General features: G+C 42.4%; 1 protein-coding gene across 2 annotated transcripts; it reads right to left on the minus strand.

The window, feature by feature from the left end:
• Positions 1-4,361: 4,361 nt before the first annotated feature.
• On the minus strand, positions 4,362-21,258 carry sfpq (splicing factor proline/glutamine-rich). 2 transcript variants are annotated; one of them, XR_003841214.1, is made up of 12 exons: positions 20,423-21,258; positions 19,623-19,814; positions 19,231-19,532; positions 19,024-19,119; positions 18,388-18,584; positions 18,193-18,277; positions 18,008-18,119; positions 17,846-17,894; positions 17,500-17,606; positions 5,445-5,493; positions 5,231-5,317; positions 4,362-5,074 (listed from the first exon to the last, which is right to left on the minus strand). XR_003841214.1 is itself a non-coding variant. In XM_029513456.1 (10 exons), the coding sequence occupies exons 1-10, from the start codon at positions 21,119-21,121 to the stop codon at positions 15,201-15,203; spliced, it is 1,950 nt and encodes a 649-aa protein (XP_029369316.1). In that variant the 5' UTR covers positions 21,122-21,258; the 3' UTR covers positions 13,593-15,200. The 2 variants fall into 2 exon arrangements, 1 of the variants encoding a protein (XP_029369316.1); XM_029513456.1 differs by lacking the exons at positions 4,362-5,074; positions 5,231-5,317; positions 5,445-5,493 and adding an exon at positions 13,593-15,311.
• Between the last annotated feature and the right edge of the window lie 1,097 nt (positions 21,259-22,355).

The raw sequence follows: 22,355 nt of genomic DNA on the forward strand, positions 1-22,355 counted from the left end.
GAACCAACAGGACGTGGAGTTAGCCTGTTACAGGCACCACACAGTTCCTGTCGTGGAAACACAACGATGACTTACTGAAATTGGGAGGTTTATTTCCCTCTACCCGATTCTTTTCCTTGCCTAAATACGTGTCATGTTAATGTGTTTAAAAATTAAATGACCACAACAACAACTAGCTCTGTGTGCTAAGCTAACGTTAGCCTTCTGCCTGCTCGTTAGCCCGCTGAGGTGAAACAGCCGTTGGTGCGTAAAATACGTTCACACAACACAAAACCCGACAACCTGGGCCGATTTAACAACAACTCTGTGTGGACTTCATCCCGTGAAAACGCTGTAATGGGAGCAAACAGCCGCTACAACGTGCAGAGAATTACCGCGCCGGAGACTCGGACAGAAGGGACTTGATTGGTGGCCAGTTCGTGTCCTTCGCCTCTTTCCGTAGCCGCCATGTTTGTTTCTAAATCCACCAGCGTCGCATTGGTAATTTAAAATTAAAAAAAAAAAATCCGGTTGTCGGGACCTTTAAAATAAACACCACAGTTTAAAAACACGGATTTGAACCTTTTTCAACACATCATCTACAGCACGCCAGGCTCGTCGCAGGGTACATTTCTTCTTCTGTTGTTTACTTTTTGACAGATATCAAACTTCCGGAGCTCACGAGCGCCGCCACCGGTGTGACGTGTGTACTGGCCAAAAGTCTGTGGACAGATTCAGCTGGTGTTATTCAGGGAAAGCTGCCCTCAGGAACGATGATTAAATCCACACTGTTGTCCCAAAGGCACAACAATCCCACCTTAGTATCCGCTTAATGAAATCCTGATGTTGTTGAAAGATTTTTTGGGTCAGATTGTGTATTGCACATTGTGTTGTATGTCAAGCATGAGTACAATGTTGCATCCTCAGACTAGAAAAAGTACACTGTACACAACCTGCATCTGGAGCAGAGGTCTACTGATAATTTGGGAGAGAACAGGATGATTTGGTGCCGTGGGAAAAGGCTCATGTAAAGGCTCAGATGATAACTAAAGGCAGGTGCAGCAGCTGCATGATGTCCAAAAAGCCTGCTCATCCTGCACAGTGGCCTTGACCTTTTAAAAAAAAAAAAAAAAACCCAGGACAAGCAAATTTTGCCGCTATTAGATCACCAAAAGATCCCCTAGGCCATAAAGTCACGATAGACTGATTTTAATGGTGGCAGATCAGCTCAAACATAAAAAATAAGAGTTTGTTCTGGCCTCAGAGAAGACAGGAGGGGCCTCGTGGACACGTTGAGCTGTTAGTGTATATTCTGACACCGGGGCCTGTTTGTTCAGATACTTGCTGTATTTTAAATAAACTTCATTCACATCAAACTTTGAAAACATTACCCCTTTTTCTCCTGAATATTTGAAAGACAATAGTTGCAGTTTGTGCACCCCAGAAATATGATTGAAAAATAAAAATATATTACATTAATAAATGTAAAACAACTGCAAAAAAACGCAAGGCAGTGTGAGACATCTTGTTTATAATAACAACAGTAATCACCAAATTTACAGACACACAATCCACCCAGAATAATCTAACATTGTCTCTGAATATGAACTGGCTGACAATAACAAAAAGACACACAAGTCTCGGTGAAGTTTTCCAAATCAGCTGCAGGAGAACTAAATTTATCGTGAAATACTCTTTTAACAAAAGGAATATTTATTACTCAGTTTACTCTTGCCAGGTCCAGATGGCATCTTGTCTAAAATTACAAGTTGATGCCCAAAAATCCAAAACTGTCCCCAGGCTTCTCCAGATTTTTTATTTTTTTTTTTCATATGATGATTGCCTTGAAAGTAAATATACACAATAATCTGCATTAACAGATTGTTTGTGTTCATATCATTCTGATGTTGAAACAGGAAAGGGCCCTCTTCAAAGTTGGTCAAACTGTTTTCTGGAACATCAATGTTGGATGTAACATCAAGATTTCCTTAAATGGAACCAAAGTGTGGCTCAAATCATGAAGAACAGCCCAAAAACATACAGACAGAGCGGTCCGTATACTTTTGGTCATATGCTACAGGAGGTTGGTTGTCATGGGTACGCCACCTGCTGCAGCTTTAAAGAGGTTATTTTACTGTCCAGCTCATCCATGAAGCCTTCATCCACAGACTCACTGTCCGCCTCCTCCCTCTCCGCCTCTGTGGGCAGGAAGACATGGAGCTGAGGGCGAGCTGAGCAGGCAGCGGCCGACACAGAGGGGCGTTGACTGCAGCTCAGCACACACGGCTTCCCGATGACAGACAGAGGCGCCACCTGATGCTGCATTGCTGGAGGTGGGAGCTCGCTGGCGTCTGTGGGGAGGATCGGGTTGTGGGAATGGCGTCTTGCTGGTCTTGGCCAGGAGCTGGGCTGGATGGCCTGGGAGAAGTGAATGTAGGCAGGTCCTCTGCAGGTCCGGACCTGCTGCCCATGAGGCTGGCAGGACTTGGAAGGCAGGAGTGATGACCTGGAAAGTGGCGGTGGAGGTGGGGGTCGCTTCTGTAAACCACTGGGGCGACGGCTGCTGGATGAGCCCTCCAAATGGATGTTCTCATTTGGGGTTAGAAGAGACGGTTCACTGAGGCTGTGGAGACACAGAGGGAGGATTTAATAGGATAGAACAACAGACATGAACTTCCTCAGCTGCGCAAACATCACAGCTCCTCGTTTATTTGATTGTTATTTGAAACTTGCTCTGCTTGGGTGAGTAGAGGCCATCAAATCCTCTGCTGGACAGTGAGGGAGGTGTGTGTGTGCGTGTGTGTGTGTGCGTGTGTGTGTGTGTGTGCGTGCGCGCTCGCTCCTCACTCAGGTTTCTCCCTCTGATGGTGCTGGTGTGATGGATCAGCTTCCACACCTGAGATTTATGGCAAACGGGTGTCCGGCTTTCTGTGCTCAAATAAAACTGAAGGTGGGGCGGAGTGGAAGTGTGTGTGTGTGTGTGTGTTTGTGTGTTCGTGTGTTTGTGGGGGGGGCAGAGGTGGCCTACATTATGCTATCAAATTGGGGCAGAGCACAGAGGAAGCTATTACACTGTAATACCAGTCAAGCGTTGAAGCTGCACTTTTACTGAATGGAAGAGAGACACAGACAGTTGGGCGGGGCTCATTAATCACATTCACAGCTGCATGATGGGTAATAAAGTCCACCGACTGACTGGTGTCCTCCACCTGAACACACCAGAAGGTCTGAATGAACATGATGTAAAACTGTAAACATGTTTACATTGATACTGTTCAACAGTCCAAGAAAGAAAACAGCAGTGACAGAAAATATTATTAAACTCACACAGCACTCAAGTTTATCTCAGAGCAACACCAAAAAAACAAAAAACAAACAACAAACAAAAGAAATATTTTGAACAATTCTTGCAATTTTAAATAACTAAAATGATGCTTGAACTTTTTTATTTCATTCATCAATAATGGATGTCCTAAAATGTCTCTACAGTAAATTCTGGCTTTAGATTTGAGTGGCTGAAATTATTTACAGCGTCAAAGACAACAAAGTGAAATAGAACCAAATCATTTGCTGATCCCAAACTGGGAAATTCTCTAAAGACATAAATGAAATAGTTATATTTTAGGGTTTAGGGTTATTTTGGCTAACTCACATATTATGTCCTCTTTGAAGTGCTGTTTTATTTCTGATATCCCAGAATAAAAACAATGAACCGACCTGAGCCGAGTCAGGCTGCTTCTCCTGCCCGGTCCTTGAACCACCAAAGACGGCAGCTTCACTGGAGCTTTGGGGGCTCTTCCTCCTCCTGCGGGTGGGGGGAGCCCGGGGCCGGACAGCAGGTAGGTCTGGAGCCGGGCCCTGCGGGTCCAGCATCCCCTGAGGCCCAAACCCAGTCCGGGGACTCGGGTGGGTGGTGCTCCCCTGGCAGTGCCGCTCATGGATGCGGGAGTCCTGGATCACAACCCGGACAGAGGCGCTTCCTCCGGGGTGGTCTGCGATCCGGCCCTCCACACGCCCCTGGAGGTGGAGGGAGGCCGGCTTCAGTTGCTCCACCTGCGGACGCCATCAATGATGCATGAGCATGAAAGATGGATGACTGGAGCTGGGCAGGTGGACAACATCCTTTACCCCCCAGGCTCAGTTTACAGCCTGGGGGTCTGTCTCCAGAAGAGGAAGGTGAAGGTGGTCTCATATAAAATACACTAAATATTCTATATTTTACCTCCAAAACGGGGAGCAGCTGAAAATCTTTTTATGGTTAACAGGCTGTATAACTTACTTTCTGCCACGAACAGGTGATCCTAATGATGATAATAAAAGAGCTGCTTCTATTTGATACTGCATGAAAAGCATTAAATCTTCATAAAGTGGGCATAAAGAACTGAAACATACATAAACTTTATTCATAGTTATTTCCTTTAACATTTCATTTCTGTGACAAACAGAAGAGTTCTAATTAAATGTTTGTTGGCTTCTTGAGGGTTTAACAGTCACACCATGTTTTTGTATTTGCAGCCTGATTCACATCTTAAGTCATTTCGTTGAGTTCATACTGAACCAGCTCTGTGCGGTTTCTTTTGTCCCCGTCTGTATTCGGCCTCGAACAGCCTGTTTGCTGTTGTTGTTGTTGTTGTTGTTTACAGGCCCAGCTCAGGTCAGACAACACAGACCTGACCCACATCCAGCCAGAGATCCCGTTGCTGTGTCTGGCTGGACTTCCTCCAGGATTCACAAACTGAGCAGAGCGGTTAATCAAGTGCTCAGTCAGTCTCTACACTAACCCTGCTGCAGGCTGAAGGAAACAGTACACCCTAAAATACGGGCCGATGTAACAACAGGCTTCAATTGCCTTTTACCTCATAAATACATAAGCGTGATCGTCAGTGCTGTAAGAAGTACAAACAAAACCCAAGTTTATCTTCATTCATTTATTTATCAATTAATTGAAATGTGAATATAAGAGTGAACAGAGCGGAGAGAGCGTCAGTCCTCTGGTCGTCCTCTGCTGGATGTCTCCTCTGGCTGCATCTCCACCTGCATTGCTGGAGGTGGGAGCTCGCTGGCGTCTGTGGGGAGGATCTGATCCTCTGCAGCTCTGAGGAGGAAAAAGAAAAAAGGTTTTAAACTGAAGTGAGTCAAATCTGTTGAGGCAGTTTTATTGTTATTATATTAATCACAGTTTAGGAAATTGTCTCCTGGTGTCTAGATTTTTTTTTAAACATCAAAATGAACAAGTCAAATCAAAACTCACCTGGAAATCATCCCGTTCGGCGCAGCAGCGCAGCGGCTGAGTTTCCTGCAGCTCTCGTATTTGATCAGACATCAATCTTCATGTTACCTGCAAAACAACAACTAATTATTCTGACTAACAAACACACTAATGGTGAAAATGAGTCATCCAGATCCATCATTTTTGACTTTAGGGGCATTTTAAGACTGTCTGCACGTCTCTGATCTGATCTTACCGTTCTGTATGGATGCGGTCGCTCAGCCTCCTTCGACAGCTCGAGGCTCCTGTGGCGAGAGACAAACAATGAGAATCTGGCAGTGAACTAGTCTGCAAATCTTCACCATTACTTTTTTGTTATTTAAAACCATTAGTGTTTTGCGGTTGCCACTTCTGAAAGACACAATGACAGCCTGTGCAGCTATGTGTGGGTGAGTGTGTTTGTGTGTCTTTGCATTGACTGGGGATTCAAAAGAGAACCAAATTTTCTTACAAAATCGTAAACAGGTTATGGTGTTATGTCAACATGCATTACAGGTAACTAAGTAAAAAGTTAATGTGTCTGTCAGCGTGAGGTGAGGTGAGGTGAGGTACAAATGTTTGACAGTTCATGTACAGGCAGAAAGGCATCTCAGCACACTGAGGAAGAGTCGTTTGTTCTGAAACTGCAGAGGGGACGAGACAAATTCAGGACGACGACATTCACATCTGTTGCACTCCTATGAATTCTGTTACCAAGCTGGACTTCGGACTGCCAAACCCCACAGAGCTGAGTGACCTCGTACAGAGCTTGATCTTTTTCTGTGCAGACCTTGGGCAGCGCCCTTTTAGGGAGGCCTGTAGAGGCCAAAAAGGGTCCTTCTGGCATCACACTCTGAGACAGGACATCATAAACAGTTCTAGTCAATCAGGACTGAGGACTTTGTTAGAAAATGGATCACAGTGCAGACAGATGCATCCCGAGGGCCTCCAGGGCCGCAGCACAGTGAAGTTTCCTCTTCATCAAACCTCGTCAGAGCTTGTGAGAACCAAAAAGTCCAGGCGGCACCACACGGTCCTTTGTCGCTACGAGACAACTGCTACATACAAGCAATAAAAAGACGTCTTTTCGACGTGGCTGGCTGGTCACTGGTGTAACAGACAAAATGTGAGTGTGACTGTACTGAGAGGAGAGAAGGAGGAAAGGAAGAGTCCAGCAATACTGCAGAGGGAAAAGACTGTCTGCTGCTTTTCCTCTGACAAACCCAACTAACCAGCAAAGCGAGAAATCATCAGAAAATATGTTCAAATATTTGCATTCTGTCTTTGTGACTGCAGTTTTAAAATGGTCAGGGCAAACAGGAAGCAGATATTAACTCAGGCATTTCCTGCCTACAATCTACGGATGGATGTAAACTTGTGACGTTCAGCAGTTACAGTCAGCAACTGTGAGTCATTTTTAAAGTAGTTTTATGGACGTTCAGTCCAGATGGGCTTTGTAGAAATTAAGTCAGACCAAATCTAAAACATGATGCATCATTTCATTGTGCTCAGATTTGATCAGTTTGACCTCCTTCAGCTGTTCCAACAGCAAAAATGGCTGCAACTAAGATCAGTTGGTTTTCTGATGGACTTAAAATCAGAGTTTGAGGTTTGTTGTGATTAAAGAAATCTTGTTGACCAATACAGTCACTCTGTTCATGTTAACAGGCTGATGATCAAAGTCCTGCAACCAACATTGTTGGTTTCTACCCAAATGAAACAGATGTACAGCAGGTGGTGTCATGGAAAAGAAAAACATTCAGCTGAAGGTAAAGTTCACGTTTAGAGTCTGTTCTTCAATAGACAGGAGGTTGTGAGAAAAGTCATGAACTGAAATAAGAAGAAACATGAACTGAGGAAATCAGTCAAATAATCAGCTTGAGTTTAAATATTCCCATATTTCAACAGAAAGACAGTCAACTCAAAACTCCATCTACACAAAACGCACAAAATCAGGAGTTAATTGATCAACGTACTACAAACGGCACTGAACACTGGATACATTATTTTCATTTCCCGTCCATGTCACCCAGAACAACCCAAACACCAAGACAGGCTCCACTTCAAGACCAGACACCTTCCAACCAGGAGCACACTTTCTGTTTATGGTAGAAACTCAGAGAGTCAGGAGTCGTGAATGTTGCTCATGTTAATACAAATCAAAAATAAATGAAAAATGCCTGACTAGTTTGGCATCAGAAAGCCTTTTTAGTTAAACTAGTTAATATTTTATTAGTGTAAATCATGTTAGCTGTTGCATTGAACAGTCATTGTGTAGCTGTTGACCCCTCCCCCCCAGCTTTAACACTTACATGTTTTAAACAAGCAAAAAGAAGGGCCAGCACAGTTTAAAGGCATTACTCAAACCAGAGTGAGCCCAGCCATGGGGGCGTCAACCTGCACGTTAAGATGGCTGCTGGGGTTGGCACCGCTAACGATGAAAGAAGAGTTCAGTACTGTCGAGTAAAACAAGAGTGGGCGGAACATCCGACTGAGGCTGCTGCACATTTTATTACCGAAAAAACAAAGACCGTCTTCTAACACATACATTTTTGTTTCAGGTATCAAATGTAGGAACAAACAAAAATAATATTTGTATTTCTGTGAGTCATGGATGAGCAGCACGGACAGAGACACCTCAACTCAAACCTTTCTGTCTGCTGTTGTTCACAAACACTCCATTTCCACTGCTGATCACCCACAAGCTCATCACTCAGTTTAACACTTATACTGCCAAAGGGGGAAAAAAATTAATAATAATAATAATAATAATAATAATAGGTGGAGACCGCTTACAGGAGTGTGTAAAGTTTCAGCACTATATTTCACACATTTGCGATTTGAAACTGTGGTATTGAACCAGTGACTCAGCCGTCCAGTCATTTGTTTTCATGCATATATATACAGAAAAGCAAAAGTACTATGACCACACACACACACACACACACACACACTGCACAGGCTATAGCGCTTTGCTACACCCACACACAGAAAGGTTGAAGGACAGATCTGCACTGTGATGCCATTCTTTGTCAGTGTGATGCCAGAAGCCCTGTGAGCGCCGCGCTGGGCGGTGACATGGGAAAGAAGAGTTGTGTTATGGGAGAACTATGCATCTTGTATTATAAACATGGATGGGACACTTACCTTACGTGCTCGGCTGATCTGTGTAAGCATACCTCTGGCTGCAGTGCAAACAAGTCCAGGCTTTACTGTCCACTGACTTCTGCAGAACTACTCATCGTCACTGATACCCAACTGCAGAGAAGAGCCTCTACTGTGGACTGGGGCAGCCTGTCTCTGACAAGCTGGCTGACAGCAGCTAACGCATCTCACATTACCCAAAGACATGAAACACGCACACACACTCACACACATAACATGCCATCCTCTCTTCAACCATAAGGTGCATGGGACGTCCTACCTCAGGTAGGCTGGTGGATACAGGTGTTTCCGTCTGTCGTATAAATTTAGTTTATGCCAACAGCTTTAACGTCAGACAGGACCAATACGTGAGGAAGGACTCTTGACAAAGAACTTCTTTCAGTGTCAAAACTTTGGTCTCTTATTTTTTTAAGCCAATGATGCAAAGTTAAAAAGCTGGTGGTAGCAAGAGGCGTCGTCGATTCAGTCATCTGTAACGGACTGTGCTTGATGTTGCCTTTAAATGGAAGTGTGAAGAACATGTTTGGTTTCTAGCTCCAGCGACACAAAGACAAAATGTTGTCTGGACCTCTGATGCAGTGACTTGTGCACGATGCACCCTGAGACAAATCTTGATCCAGAAATTGAATGTGTTAAAGTTTAGATTTCCATCTTTACTTCAGTGATGGTGAGAGCTCTGGAATAAGACTAGTACTGTGGGTTAAAGGCAGAGTAGGCGATTCTAATTCAGCACACTTGATGTCGCAATTAGAGATAATGACCATGTCTGCGTGCTTTGTTCATAAACAGGCCTCAGATATAAACCAAATGGCCTCGAATGATGACTCCAGCCATCAGGGGTGTTCACACTCATGCAATGGACGAGGGATTCTAGTTGAGAAACCAGTGATGTTAAAGTGAGGGCATGCAGAAACATCAGATAACATCTACAGATGGCCTCGTCAAGGAGGAGAGGTGACGAGGAACAGCCAAAGGATACGATCAGGCCTGGATTTATCCCCTGAGACCAAATGACAGGCACAGAGAGAAGACCAGGACAGAGACTGGGAATTGTCCTAAAGGCCAATCGAACTCTGGAGGAGAGACCACCCCCCCAAAAAGGCTGTTGGTCTAAGGTTACTTAGCTCCAGTCGTGAGACAGTTGTGGGTTTTGCTGCCTGGAGTTTGAGTTTCTTTAGTATAAGGATCTTACAGGGAGCATTGAGTTCAAATGTCATCTTTCTCTGATGTCACATACTCCACCTTTAAGTCTGCTTGTCGCTGAATAAATTCCCACATTTCCTTCAATAGTCCGGTCAATATGTGTTGTCAACAGACATCCGTTCCTCACCTCTAGTACATTTTTGCATCATGTGATAGTTGTGTTTGACACCACCAGAAGCAATCTTGACCATTTTCATTTCCTTTTCAAAATTGTGTTGCTACGGGAACATCCCTGATCTGGACCACTGAAACATAAATGTTGCAGCTTAATTAATTCACTTATTGGCACCTTGAAAGAAATCCTGACTATGAACTTCTGAAAAAATGTATAGCCCTTATCAGAAAAGGAATGACTGACTCTGTTAAAGTGACAACTTTGTATTGCTTAGACATCTATTTTAAATGTCTTGTATGGTTTCACTTAGACATGAGAGCCATCAGAGAAACGGATGGTTCTGATTTACATTTACAATCATGAGATTAGGTACAACAGAAAGTCGCATATAATAGCAGCTGGTGCTATTATACAGCTTGGATATCGTACCCTCGGAGCAAAAAGAAAACGGTCCTTTGACCTCAATTGTTGTTTGTGTTGTCTGATAGAAATAAAAAATATTTCTTGATCACCAAACCTGGTGTCTGGGATTACGATCTGGTTTAAGCACATGTGGATGCTTATCTGACATTCTGATTGCATTCATTCAGATTGTTCCCTGATGGAGGACTACAGAAATGTTCCCGACCTGTAAGAGATCAGGATGCTTATTCAGACATGAAACCAGTTTCTTAAACTGCTGTCCTATTAAAGTGTTCCTGAAAAGGTTTACTTCGCTCAAAAAAAAAACAAAAAAACAAAAAAAAAACGCAAAGTCAAAATGTCCTGACAAGAACTGACATTCTTCCTCTAAACCTCTTATGACCCTCAAATTAATCTTCTTTACTTGACTAAAAAAAGAAAAAGAAATATAACACCTTTCGAAGCTGTCCAAGCTACAGAACCACCATATATCAGCGCCAATAACTGTAAATTCCTCAAAATCAGGTGCTATTGGTCCTTGAGAATGACAAGTGTTCATTCTGAAATTCACTCTGAAAGAAGCTTAAAGCTTCAGCTGAACGCATAAACTGCTAATTCTGTGGTTACCACTGACTTTGAATTTCTTGGTTTGGAAACTTCCTTCTCATTGTCCAACACCTTTATAGATGGTCAAACCTGTTAAAGAAAAACAAATGGTACACAACACCAACACACAGACATAACATTACAAGTTGGAAAATTTACACTTCAGTCCAATTGTATCACCAAATCCAGTATTTGTGGTCCTGTAGTGTGTTCAGACACTGTGTGAAAAAGGAAAACTGATTAAATTGGTTTTTGCTTTTTAAAACTAGAAAACCCCAAAATTAACCTGATAGTACTTATAAATAATCAAAAATTGATTTAAAAATTTTTACACAAATTAACCTTTCTGCCAATTATAATACCAACTTTGAAGTATTCAGTATCATTTACCATTTCCTTCAAAGGGCCATCTTTTGATTTAGGTAGTCCAGTTTGGCATCGAAGTCAAAACAGCAGACTGTTTACTAAAGCTTTCTAAAATCTAGAAAATTCAGCAAAAAGGAGTAAATTATCAAATGTGTCATTTTTCATTATTTTACAGCTTCCACTGCATTAAATTAAGCAAATTGGTCAGTTAGAAGCCGTCTATAGAATATCAGGTCGAGAGTAAGATGCCACCAATGCCCAGTGAGCAGTTATAAATTTGAACAATAGCTTTTGGTGGCAAAATAAATTGGCACTTGTATGTAAAATCAATTGCTGTAAACGGGAGCCAGAAGAAATTTTACACTTGAAACTGCAGTAACTGAGTGTGTTCATTTAGGTTTGGTGAAAGTAACTGCTCAAACCTGCAATCGCTAAAAAACAGAATAACGTAAACAATTGACAGGAACACAAAGTGTTATAAATGTACTCATCCACATGATTTGATAAAAGATGTAAATACTCACGTTTTAGCCACAAGAGCAGAATATCATTTTCTATTAACCAGGACCAAACATTTGGGAATCTGACAACCCAAAATCCAGTAGCTTGCAACTTGTGTTCCAAACAACGGACGTTTTACTGAAGTATCCCATCTACAGGTTATCACATGAACGTGTCATGCAATAGAAATTGCCACATGGCCAAATATGCAAGAAGCCTATGTAATCAATCTGTGCTACACTGATCCAAGAGTCAAGAGAGTGTGGTGGGGACAAATGGCTTCCTTGTTTGAATCCTTGAAATCATTGTTTGCAAAGCTCCTTTGTAATGTTTTTCACAGTGCCAGCTGAATCTTGCTAACTCAGGCCCATAGTTAAGGTTATATTTACTCAGTCCATGCTACACAGCCACAAATTCCTCCACAGTCCACAATCTTTAAAGCTGGTCAAACCTGTTAAAGAAAAAAATGTACATAACAAACACACGTGACAGTTCAGGGGTACACTCCATGATATCCAACAGTGTTACCAAATCCTCCTCAGTATTTATCGTACCCTGTTTTGAAGCCATTACAGGTGTGTTGTAAATATCAGTACGTTTAGTTATTGTGTACAGTGCATTATTATAGTATACATAAGAACACCAGAATCAAATTTAGAAGTTTATGGTGTCTTGGAAGTGCTTAGTGAGTTGACAGTCTGCTGTCTGAAGCACTGGAGTCATCCAATTACAGGTCCAAAAGTAGTCAGCCGTTAGACAGACACTTCTTAAGAGAGACTACGCAAATGATTCCAAATTTAGGGCAGAAAGCCACCAAGTTTGAAAGCCTGACAACAGGAGCCATAATTTTAACATTTACAAAGATTCAAGATAGAACCAAGTTGGCGAACTATGACCAGCTTTTCTTTCTCTCATGTTGCCATCACAGAAAATTCAGATAAATCTAACAATCAAGGAGAATAAAATGTGCTTAGTTTACTTACTGTTCAAGTCCAACCCCAACGACTATGCAACTATGAAAATTTCTTGCCAAGGCAAGTCGGGGAATGTAGGCAGGTGTCCATTTCATGCCAACATGTTGTGGTAATACCTGAACAGGTATTAGCTTTGTTACTTGGGGAGGGGTCAGAGTGGGCTGCAAGGACAGTTCAAACTGCTGTGTATGAGAAGGGTTTGAGACAAGAGCTCCTCATTGAAGGGAGGGAGGGGAAGAGTCTGAGTTACTCTTAAATCAGAATATGAGCAAGATTTTGAAATCAGAGCTGGTTTGAAAACCATTGAGTATTATAAAGAGCAATACCCAAATACATATTATGGAAACTTTACATGACTGACAAATCTCAAATTGTGTAAAGGACATTAAAGCAATGTTTTGTTTTGTTTTTATATTCTAAAGGCTTCCGTTACAGGAAGGTCAAGATAAAACTGAAAGATGTGATGCCTGAATAACAGTCAGAGGAAATCAATTGACAAGTTGCCCAGAGAGAAAGCAGTATACAGTTGATTGGTTCTGGAAACCTGTAATGTTTACAAGGTTGACCCATCAAAAAGTCACCACAGCAGTCTGTAGGTAACACTCAGGGAGTTTTCCAATCCAGACAGAAGCTACAGAGGATGCTGAGAGCTGCTTTTTTATTCCATTATCATTTTAGTATTATTTGCATAAAACATTAATTAAAAAGTCAATATAAAAGCTTATTAGATTATATTACCAATAATATTGACCAGATCTCCTGTGGTGTAACCAGCAACTCAAAACTGCCAGAAACATCAATGTTTGCAGAGCAACAGAAAGTGGGAAAGGAGCAGCAATGACTGGCTGTTAACTCTGGTGAGAGTCAAGTTTTAGGATTAAAACAAAAGCAATAGATGGAGGTCACTTGTCAACAATGTGTGCTCCAGGAGATACAGACATAACTATAAATAAATATTGCTCTCAAAGCTACTGTACATGACAAAGACTCTGAAAGCTCTAGTCAGTAAAGTACTTCTTATTTAGGTTTAGACTTTTTATTCTTTTTTTTTTTTTTTTATACAACATTGGCTGTTTTTTCTGACTTTTCATATTACACAAGTGTCTAAAAAAACCTGGAGTAAAAATCATTTGTCACTTTGACCCTGTCTGAGGGGGTGACTGACATTTTCATCCACACAACTGTCAGACTTTAGTTTCTGGTGGTTATTATGCTTCCAAAACTGACCACCAAACATGATGACAAGTCCAACTGAGCCCCTTGTCAACACTGGAAAAGGCAAATCGTGTGACTACAGTATGTAAATTCGATCCAGATGATTTAATGGTAGTTTCTACAGCGAAGACTTCATCCTGTGTTCCTTTAACACATCTACTCTGTAGATCAGTCCACAACTGAAAATGACTACGTTTACATGCAGTTTGTAATGGATGAACTGCCAAACTCAAAGAAAAGGCATTTTCCATGAGAGCCAATGAGAAAAACCTTAATCACTTAACGGCAGCTCTTATGTACAGGTGCTGTCTTTAATACCAATGTCACGGCCAAAAGTGACTCTGAATGCCATAATAACCAAAGAGAAATACAACTTGTGTCATCAGAAGCCTGATAAACGTGGGATGTTTTGAGAAACAACTAAAACAATCAGTCAGCTGAAACTGTCAGGACAGTTTGTATTTTGTTTTTGTGATCCTTCAATATTCCAGACTGCATGTAAACATAGTCAATATTCCCAGGCTGGGAACATGCACACAAGAACACACTATTGTGGACTGTGTGTCTGTGACGAGGCCAAAGCCCGTCCACACGATAACCAACAACCACACACTAACCAAAGCTGTCTTAAAGGCTCTATGTGTAGTATTTCTGCTTTCCTGAAGCACTGCTGTAAAAGCAGTTATTTATGAAACATGGGAAACGATTTGTGTCAGCTTCTACCAAGTGAAAAACATGAAATAAAGGCAACCTGGTTTTCAGACATCTTAGACATCCCAACGCCCCAACTCAGCTACGGTTAATCTAATGGGAAGAAGCTGATGAAGAAGATGAGATGGAGCATTTGCAGTGAGGATCCTGAGCAGGAACACCCGTTAGTGGTTGGTTTGTTTTTTTAAATATAGTGTTAAATGCATTACTGAACGACAACATCAGGACTGTGGCAGAGACAACACATAGACCCTTTAAGACCTAAAGTTGTATTTCAGGCCATTGCTTTGCTTTTAGAACGTAGGTTTGAACTTTTAGGAATAAATGTTAAAGGTTTGTCCTGATGGAACCAACTTCTCTTTATTATAATACATGCTTTGACTGCAAATGTATGGCACAAAACACAGCCATAGAAAGTTGAGAAAAATGTTACAATTATCACTTCACGACGACTCACAGAGCATAATACATCTAGAAAAGAAAATTGTACATGGGTCAAAAGGAACTAACGGGTCACTTGTGGGTGATGACCTACCTTTCCATACTACTGACAATACAAAATAAAAAAGGAAAATTGACTTTGTCATAAAATGAGTAAATTGTCAAGCTAAAAATGTAGCAACAATTTAAACTTAAATACAAGAAATACGACTCAGCATGTTTGTTTGGAAGAAACTATACAAAGTTTGCTGCTAGAAGCATCAAAGAGCAGCGTTTAAAAACGGGGTTTCTTAGAAGGACCATCAAACTCTTCACGGACCCTCCCGTACCCAGGGTTACCAGGACCCATCCCCCTAGGACCCCCCTGGGCAAAGCGCTCGTTGCGCTGTGGGGGCCATTTTGCCCGGAGGTGGATAGAGAGGTGAGGGAATACGGTCAGTGCACAAGCACACAGTTCATGTCCATGTGGAGGTGTGCAAAAGGTATGGCAATAGTGGGTGGTTTGTTTTATATTGTGAGCAGATTAACAACACAACCAGCAGGAGACACATCCGAAGAAACCGTTCGTTCCAATATGAAGGTCCACAGGTGCCACAGGTTACATACGGAAAAGGAAGAGAGGGTAATGCTTTCGTTAGTCAGTGCCTACCTAATATGGTCTCTCCAGTGCATGCCAAGACTTAAGCCTTTATGGGTTATCAAGTCCAGCATTTCATAAATGCTGATCATATTTACTTCATCTAAATAATTAATAAATGTGGCAACAAATAATTGGCTAGATGTATGGAGAAGATATTTTTCTATATATAAATACATCAATTATAGATAAATAATAAGGTGTGCTCATGCTTCCTGAGGATATAAATGCTAAGAAACTCTGTGCCACCATAGAAAATTCTAAACAGTGAGCTGCCTGAACAGAAATGGCACTGCACTGAAATACAAGTCTGAGCAGATTCTGAAGTACAGAATCTTTACCAACTAAATAAATCTGTAGCTTATTGGCACTTAATGTCACTATTGCACAAGATATTCAGCTCCACAAAACACATGGCAATTTATAAATCAATAACAAGCCAGTTCAGGCAAGTTCTATCAGACTATTATAGACTGAGAGGAAGTGAATGACCAAGAAGCCAAAGAGTGGAAGAAGACTTTGTTGAGATCAATGCGGGAACAAAAACCAGCATGTAACGTGGTTCGACAGTAGAATATGAATGTCTTGAACTGGACGGAGCCAACAGTTATCTGCTTCACTGCCGCCTTCATTTAATGAGCTAAAATTGCAGTGCGTCATAGTTCATGGAACTTAAAGGCTTATGTATCTGTTGTACTGCCGCCATCAACACTGCTGATGAGCTTTAGACTGAAAACCAAGGCAAAATACAGAATTTTCTATGATCAGTCTAAAAGACAAATTATAGTTCATATCCAGAGCAACAGTTATGAATTAAGCCATCAAATATTGTGAACAGCGTCCGATACGTCAGAAGCTCCACGTATATAAGCACACTGTCTTTCAAATACCAAGCCTGGATCAAAAAGTTGCAGCATGTACACGCTTTTCTCTACAGAACAATAGTTATTCTGGAAAGGATTTCATCAAGGCTTCACACAATTACTGACAACTGTAACTACAAAATAAAATCTAACATGTGTACTACAACTCGGCCAGAAGCACAGATCTTATGTTTGTTCCACTCTTCACCAGTATCATTCTAAACACAACAAGCCCCGTCAATAATGCCTGCTGTAATCTGCAATTTGGACTTTTCCTTGAATCTTTATTGCCCTGTCCCATCAGCCCGCACTAAAAGCTCAATAAATGCTCAGTTACTACAAATAGAGGTTAATAAAAAAAAAAAAAAAAAAGTCAAGATTGCTGGACCATAAATTGATCTGTACTCCTACTTTAGTACTCTCATTGGCTTGTAACAAAGATTTTAATCTGAATTTCCCCAATGCCACCCAAAACACACAGTCAGTTCATAACTTAATTACTTCTCTCAACAGACGTTGCACATAACTGCTACCACAGTATGAAAATGTTGAATTAAAACTAAAAGAGGAAACTGTCATCAGCTAACAAAACAAAAAAATAAAGACCATTAAAAAAATAAAAATAAAAAACACAGTTGGATGCCAAGAAAAAACTGCCTGTCCAGCTCACATGAGACAGGGCTTGCAATGTCAGTCCACTTCACAAACAGTGTGTTAAGAGAAGAGCCACTGAAATCTGTCTACAGCTGCCAGAAAGCACACTGAAGAGCAATTTCTTTTGATTTAGTGCAGGCTGATGGTTTAATAGCGACTACCCAAACAACACTCGGGTGGCGATAACTGAGGGAGCTAAGCTTGCCACTGAAGGAAACCCTATGAAGCAGGAAGCGTATCTGCCACATTCAGCAACCGGTGAGCAGCTCGTAAAAAGCTCTTCATCATTCATATTCTCCCATCCTTCTCGGCCAGCTGGTGTCTACGCTTAAAAATCATCAGTGAGGCTTTCCAACACAAAGGAAAGCCGAAGTCAAACTACATTAACTACTGATCTTCCCAAAAGTGGGATACATTACCATTTCGTTGCCCATCAAGCCTCCGGAGGATGGCCCCATTCCTTGCTGTCCCTCAAAGCCCATTCCACCCATGGGGAACTTCTGGTTGGCTGCACCAAAGGGCATATCTACCAGAAAGAATGTGACATTAGTAACTCAGCTATTCATACAGCACTTAAAATAAAAACTCCCACTGAAGCCTGTTGAAGGCATAACTGAAATTGGACAATTTAATTAGGATTGCATGCTAAAATATGGTGCAAATTCAAATGCAACCTGAAAGACAAACACTAACTCTAACCTATGCATTACCTATGAGATCTCAATAAAACTCAAAAACAGAGAGAGAGGGAAAAGGAAAACTTACCACCCATGCCCAAAGCTCCACCAGCACCCATTCTCATTTCTCTGTCCCTCTGTAATTAAAAGCCATAAGAGAATTAACATTAACAACTAACCAGACAAATGCAGATACGTATTTCATTGTATGATACAAACGCTTCGTCTTCTGAAGTAAAGTTTAACGTACATCCATGAAATTGCCCATCCTGTAGTTCTCCTCACGCTGACGGCGCATCTGTTCTTCCATCTCCCTCTTACGAAGCATCTCCTCTTCACGCCTGCGTCTCTCTTCCTCTTGTCTATGTAACAAAATATATATTAGGGCCACGCAGTTAATAACTGCAACAGAACAGAATGTGAACCAATAAATACCTGATCTGCATTTCCTTCCTCTTTTGCATCTCCTGACTATGCAACTCCTCCATGCGGCGCAGTTCTTCCTGCCGCCTCAGCAGATCTGCAACAATAAATCAAACCAAGTGATTACTAACAGTCCCCCAAATTCTATTGGTGTTACTGCATTTTACATTTCCTTTTTTAACCTGACTACATTATCACTACACTTACCTTGTCTGAGGAGATTGGCTTGGTGCTCATGATAGGCATCCTCCATCTCACTCTCAAGCTTCTCACGGGCCTCACGCATGTTCTTCTCCACCTGCTGCCTCTGCTGCTTCTCCATTTCATCGAGGGACTTCCACCGCTTGGAGTACTCAAATTCAAAAGTACCTGGACGGGCAAAGCGGGGAGGTTCTTCACGCTCTCTGTACAAACAAGACACATTAGTGTTATTACCTGCAGAAATCTGGACGGTTTTCACAGTCACACCTGTATGGCTCAGACAGATGAACTTAATAATCGTCATGTTAACAAATGCTATAACCCAATGCTCTGTGATGGAATGGGTGCAAGAAGTGCTTTTCAGCACACTGGAAAACAAATGTCTGAGCTGTCCCCCTTAACCATGATTCTACCCCATGTCCCCAAGTCATAATCAACATCTGCCACCCCATACAGAATATTGATCTGGGACAGCTGTAATCCATAAACCACACCACCCTCCTCCTCCCCCAACCCTTATGTCACGCCTTCTGCTCCATTCCAAAAAGGACTTGGCCTTTTGAATTGTAGTGTTGAAATACATACAAATTCAACAAAAAGGAGAGCAAACATGTTGCAAGAACAAGGCAGTAACATGCTTACGCTTGATATCTGGGGTTCTTCTGTGCCAATTTCTCTGGAAGACCATCTTCGTCATCAAACTGCTCCAGAGGCTCAACAACGACAGGCCGGGGTGACCTGAAGCAACCAAAAAGACATAAGAAAGGGTCTGTAACATCTTGTAAAGTAACATTTTGGAGTGTCAACAACAGTGCAAAGACAGGCTTTAGGAAAACTAACTTTACTTACGTGGTGAGTAGGAAGACGCCCTCATTGCATCTTTCAAGCACCTTTCTGGCTGCTGGTTTGGAGGCAAACTCAACAATGCCCCTGCCTGTTGAGCGCCCGCGATCGTCCACAATGACAATGGCCCTCTCGACCATCCCAAACTGTGAGAAAGCTTCTTCCAGGAGCTCATTTGAAACGACCGGCGACAGATTCTTCACAGACAGCGCAGCAGAGTGTGTGGCAAACCGAACACGAAGAGGTCTGCCTTTCATTGGTGTGTCATCCAGCTCTGCTTTTGCTATCTCCGCAAGCGCACGGGACTCCTGCAAGAAAAATGGATCGGCATCATAACCCGAATTCCAACACAATCAGATCAGACAACCCTCAGTATATTTAGGAGCAGGGTCTCTCACCAATCGGATGAATCCAAAGCCTTTGCCTTTGTTGATGAAGACCTCACTGGGCTCTCCATATTTTGCAAATATCTTCTTGAATTGATCCTCTGTAATGTCGCTGGGCAGGTTACCGATGAACAGACGGCACCGCTGTGTGTATGTCTTCTCTCCGGGCTTCAACAGCATCGACAGCGTCGCCTTAAAGCCCTCCTGGATGAAAACAGACAATAACGTAACTGACCGTGTCTGTGGCAAAACACATATCAAAATAAAGATCAGCATGGAAATGGTGTACGAGAAATCAGCACATTCACTGCTAGGCATAAATGTATGGACCAGTTTATTCTTTGCCTGCTAGTTATATTCAAAATGGATAAACACGTCTTACATAAGCTAACACCGCCCATCCCCCACAACGGCCTGAGCTCAGACAAACAGCAAACATGACCTACATTTCCAGAAATTCATTTCCAGCCAATAATAACACACAGACGAGTAATCTTAGGAAAGCCGACGTAAAGTAAAAGCTGCCTGGATGTCAAATTCAAGTTTTAACTCAACAGAATTAGCTTTTTTGACAAGATGGCGGACTGGAAAGGCCACTCGACTGTGGTGCGTGCGATATTCATCGCAGCGGGTGCCGCCGTCAGTTTGAACGGATACCGGAGCTACAGCTCCATTACGAAGGAGCGGGGTTGGACGAAGCTCCGCTCACCCAGGCTGGGCGGTGTCTTAAAACAAGCGCACCCTCCGTCACGTCGCTTGAGCTAACAGTAGCTAACAACAATGGCCGTCGAGGCCTTACAAAGAGCACCGACCTGCGGCTGTCCCTCGGCCGACTCCGCTCCGCCGCCGATTATGGCCTTTTTGTCCCCCTCATCTTTGACCTTGTTGGCCGGAGGTCCAGTCCTCTGGCCGTGCTGGGGCCCTGTCCTCTGGCCTGGTGGGGGGCCCGCCTTGGGGCTCTGCAGCGGGCCGCCCTTCGGGCCCTGCTGTGGCCCGGGCTTCGGGCTCGGATGTGGCGGCTGCTTTTGCTGCTGCTGTCCGTTGGCGTTGCCCATCGGAGACTTCATCTGCTGGCTCTGGTTGTGGTTCTTATTTGGCTGATTCGGAGGAGGGGAGGTCAGGTTAGGTTTCGGTGACGGGGACGGAGACTGGATCTTCGGCTGGGGCGCAGGGGTGACCGGTTTCCGCTGCTCCTGCTGCGGCTGCACCGGTTTCTGCTGCTGCTGCTGCTGCATCGGGCCCTTCATGGTGAGAGCCGGGCCCGGACTCGGCGGGGGGATGATGGGCATCGACTGGTTCGGCTGCGGCTTTTGGGGGGTTGTCTGTCCGTGATTTTGGGGTTTGTTGAAGTTATTATTCGGTCCCCTCCGGTTCTGGTTCTGATTTGGAAACGGATGGTTTCTGAAATTCTGGTTTCCCATTACTCCGCCCCGCATCGGGCCGCCGCCGCCTCTGCGCTGCTGGAAGTGATTCATCCCGAGTCCGCCGCGATTATTGTTAAATCGAGACATTGATGGTATTATTGTTATTGTAATATTTAATATCAGTATTAACTATAACTAAAATACAAAAAATAAACCGTTTCGGAGTTCCTGCGTAGCAACCACCTCGGGTCGGTATTCGCTGCTCGAACTTCTCAAAATGGCGACCAATGATGGAGGAGATCCGGGAGCTTCTTTCTCCGGCTTACGTAGCTCCGCCCCTACGCGCTCATTCGTCCGCCAGCCGGAAGAAGGTGGCATCGCCATGACGGTAATTTCAAAATAAAATGTTATAGTTACCCTCCTGAGACAACTACTTTTTGTCCTCTGTACTGGACATGAGTTTGTTTGACTCCTCTTTCAGACGCGCACAGTTGTGCAGAGATTCCCTCTGTACTGCAGTGGGTGCATGTGTTATAAAGTTTGAAATGTTTTTTATTTTCACTGAAATGTGTTCTTAACAACCCCCACACTTAATTAATCCCAAAGAAGTTAAAATGAAATCACTTCTTTTTCCCCCTTGGTCTCAGGAGGTTACATTATTCTCAGTAACTCGGCCACATTAACTTCTTTGGACATTTTATTTGGCCTCAGAGCTCCAATAATCCAAATATGGATTTAAGTATTTTATATTGATCATATTGATCATATTGATAACAAAAGCAAATGTTGGTTGCAGCTTTACAGTTTGTCATTTCTACAACAGAACACTCTGACATTTGGTGAATTAATTATATAGAAAACTAAAACAAAGGAGCTTAACATAGACTAATAATTACTAAACGTAATTGTAATAATAATAATAAATGGTACAAAAACGGTAATAGAATTAGATTTGGACAATACAGGGTGGATGATATTGGACAGTCCACTATATTACAAGGTTTGACAATATTAATGAAAGCATTTATTCAATAGGTATTTTTATAACAGAGGGAATTTATTTTTGATAAATACTGAATTCAATAAATAAATTCTGATTTTTATTTTCTTCACCAAGTTGTCTGATGGACATCCAGCTACTGTAAATGAAAGATGCTCAACTCAGATGGATGTTTTTTTTTTTTTTTTTTTTTTTGTTTCTTTCTTTTTTGGTCATTTATTTCGCATACAGGTGTTTTGAAAACAAAATAAGTGGTGAGACCATCAGTCTCACCTCAACATGTTCTCATAATGCTCATAATAATAAACAGACACAAAAAGGATGAGATGACAACAGTGACAAAACACAAACCAAAGTCCAATAAACAAAAGTCACAAAATA

The sequence above is a fragment of the Echeneis naucrates genome, chromosome 11, assembly GCF_900963305.1.
Source record: "Echeneis naucrates chromosome 11, fEcheNa1.1, whole genome shotgun sequence".
NCBI lineage: Eukaryota > Metazoa > Chordata > Actinopteri > Carangiformes > Echeneidae > Echeneis > Echeneis naucrates.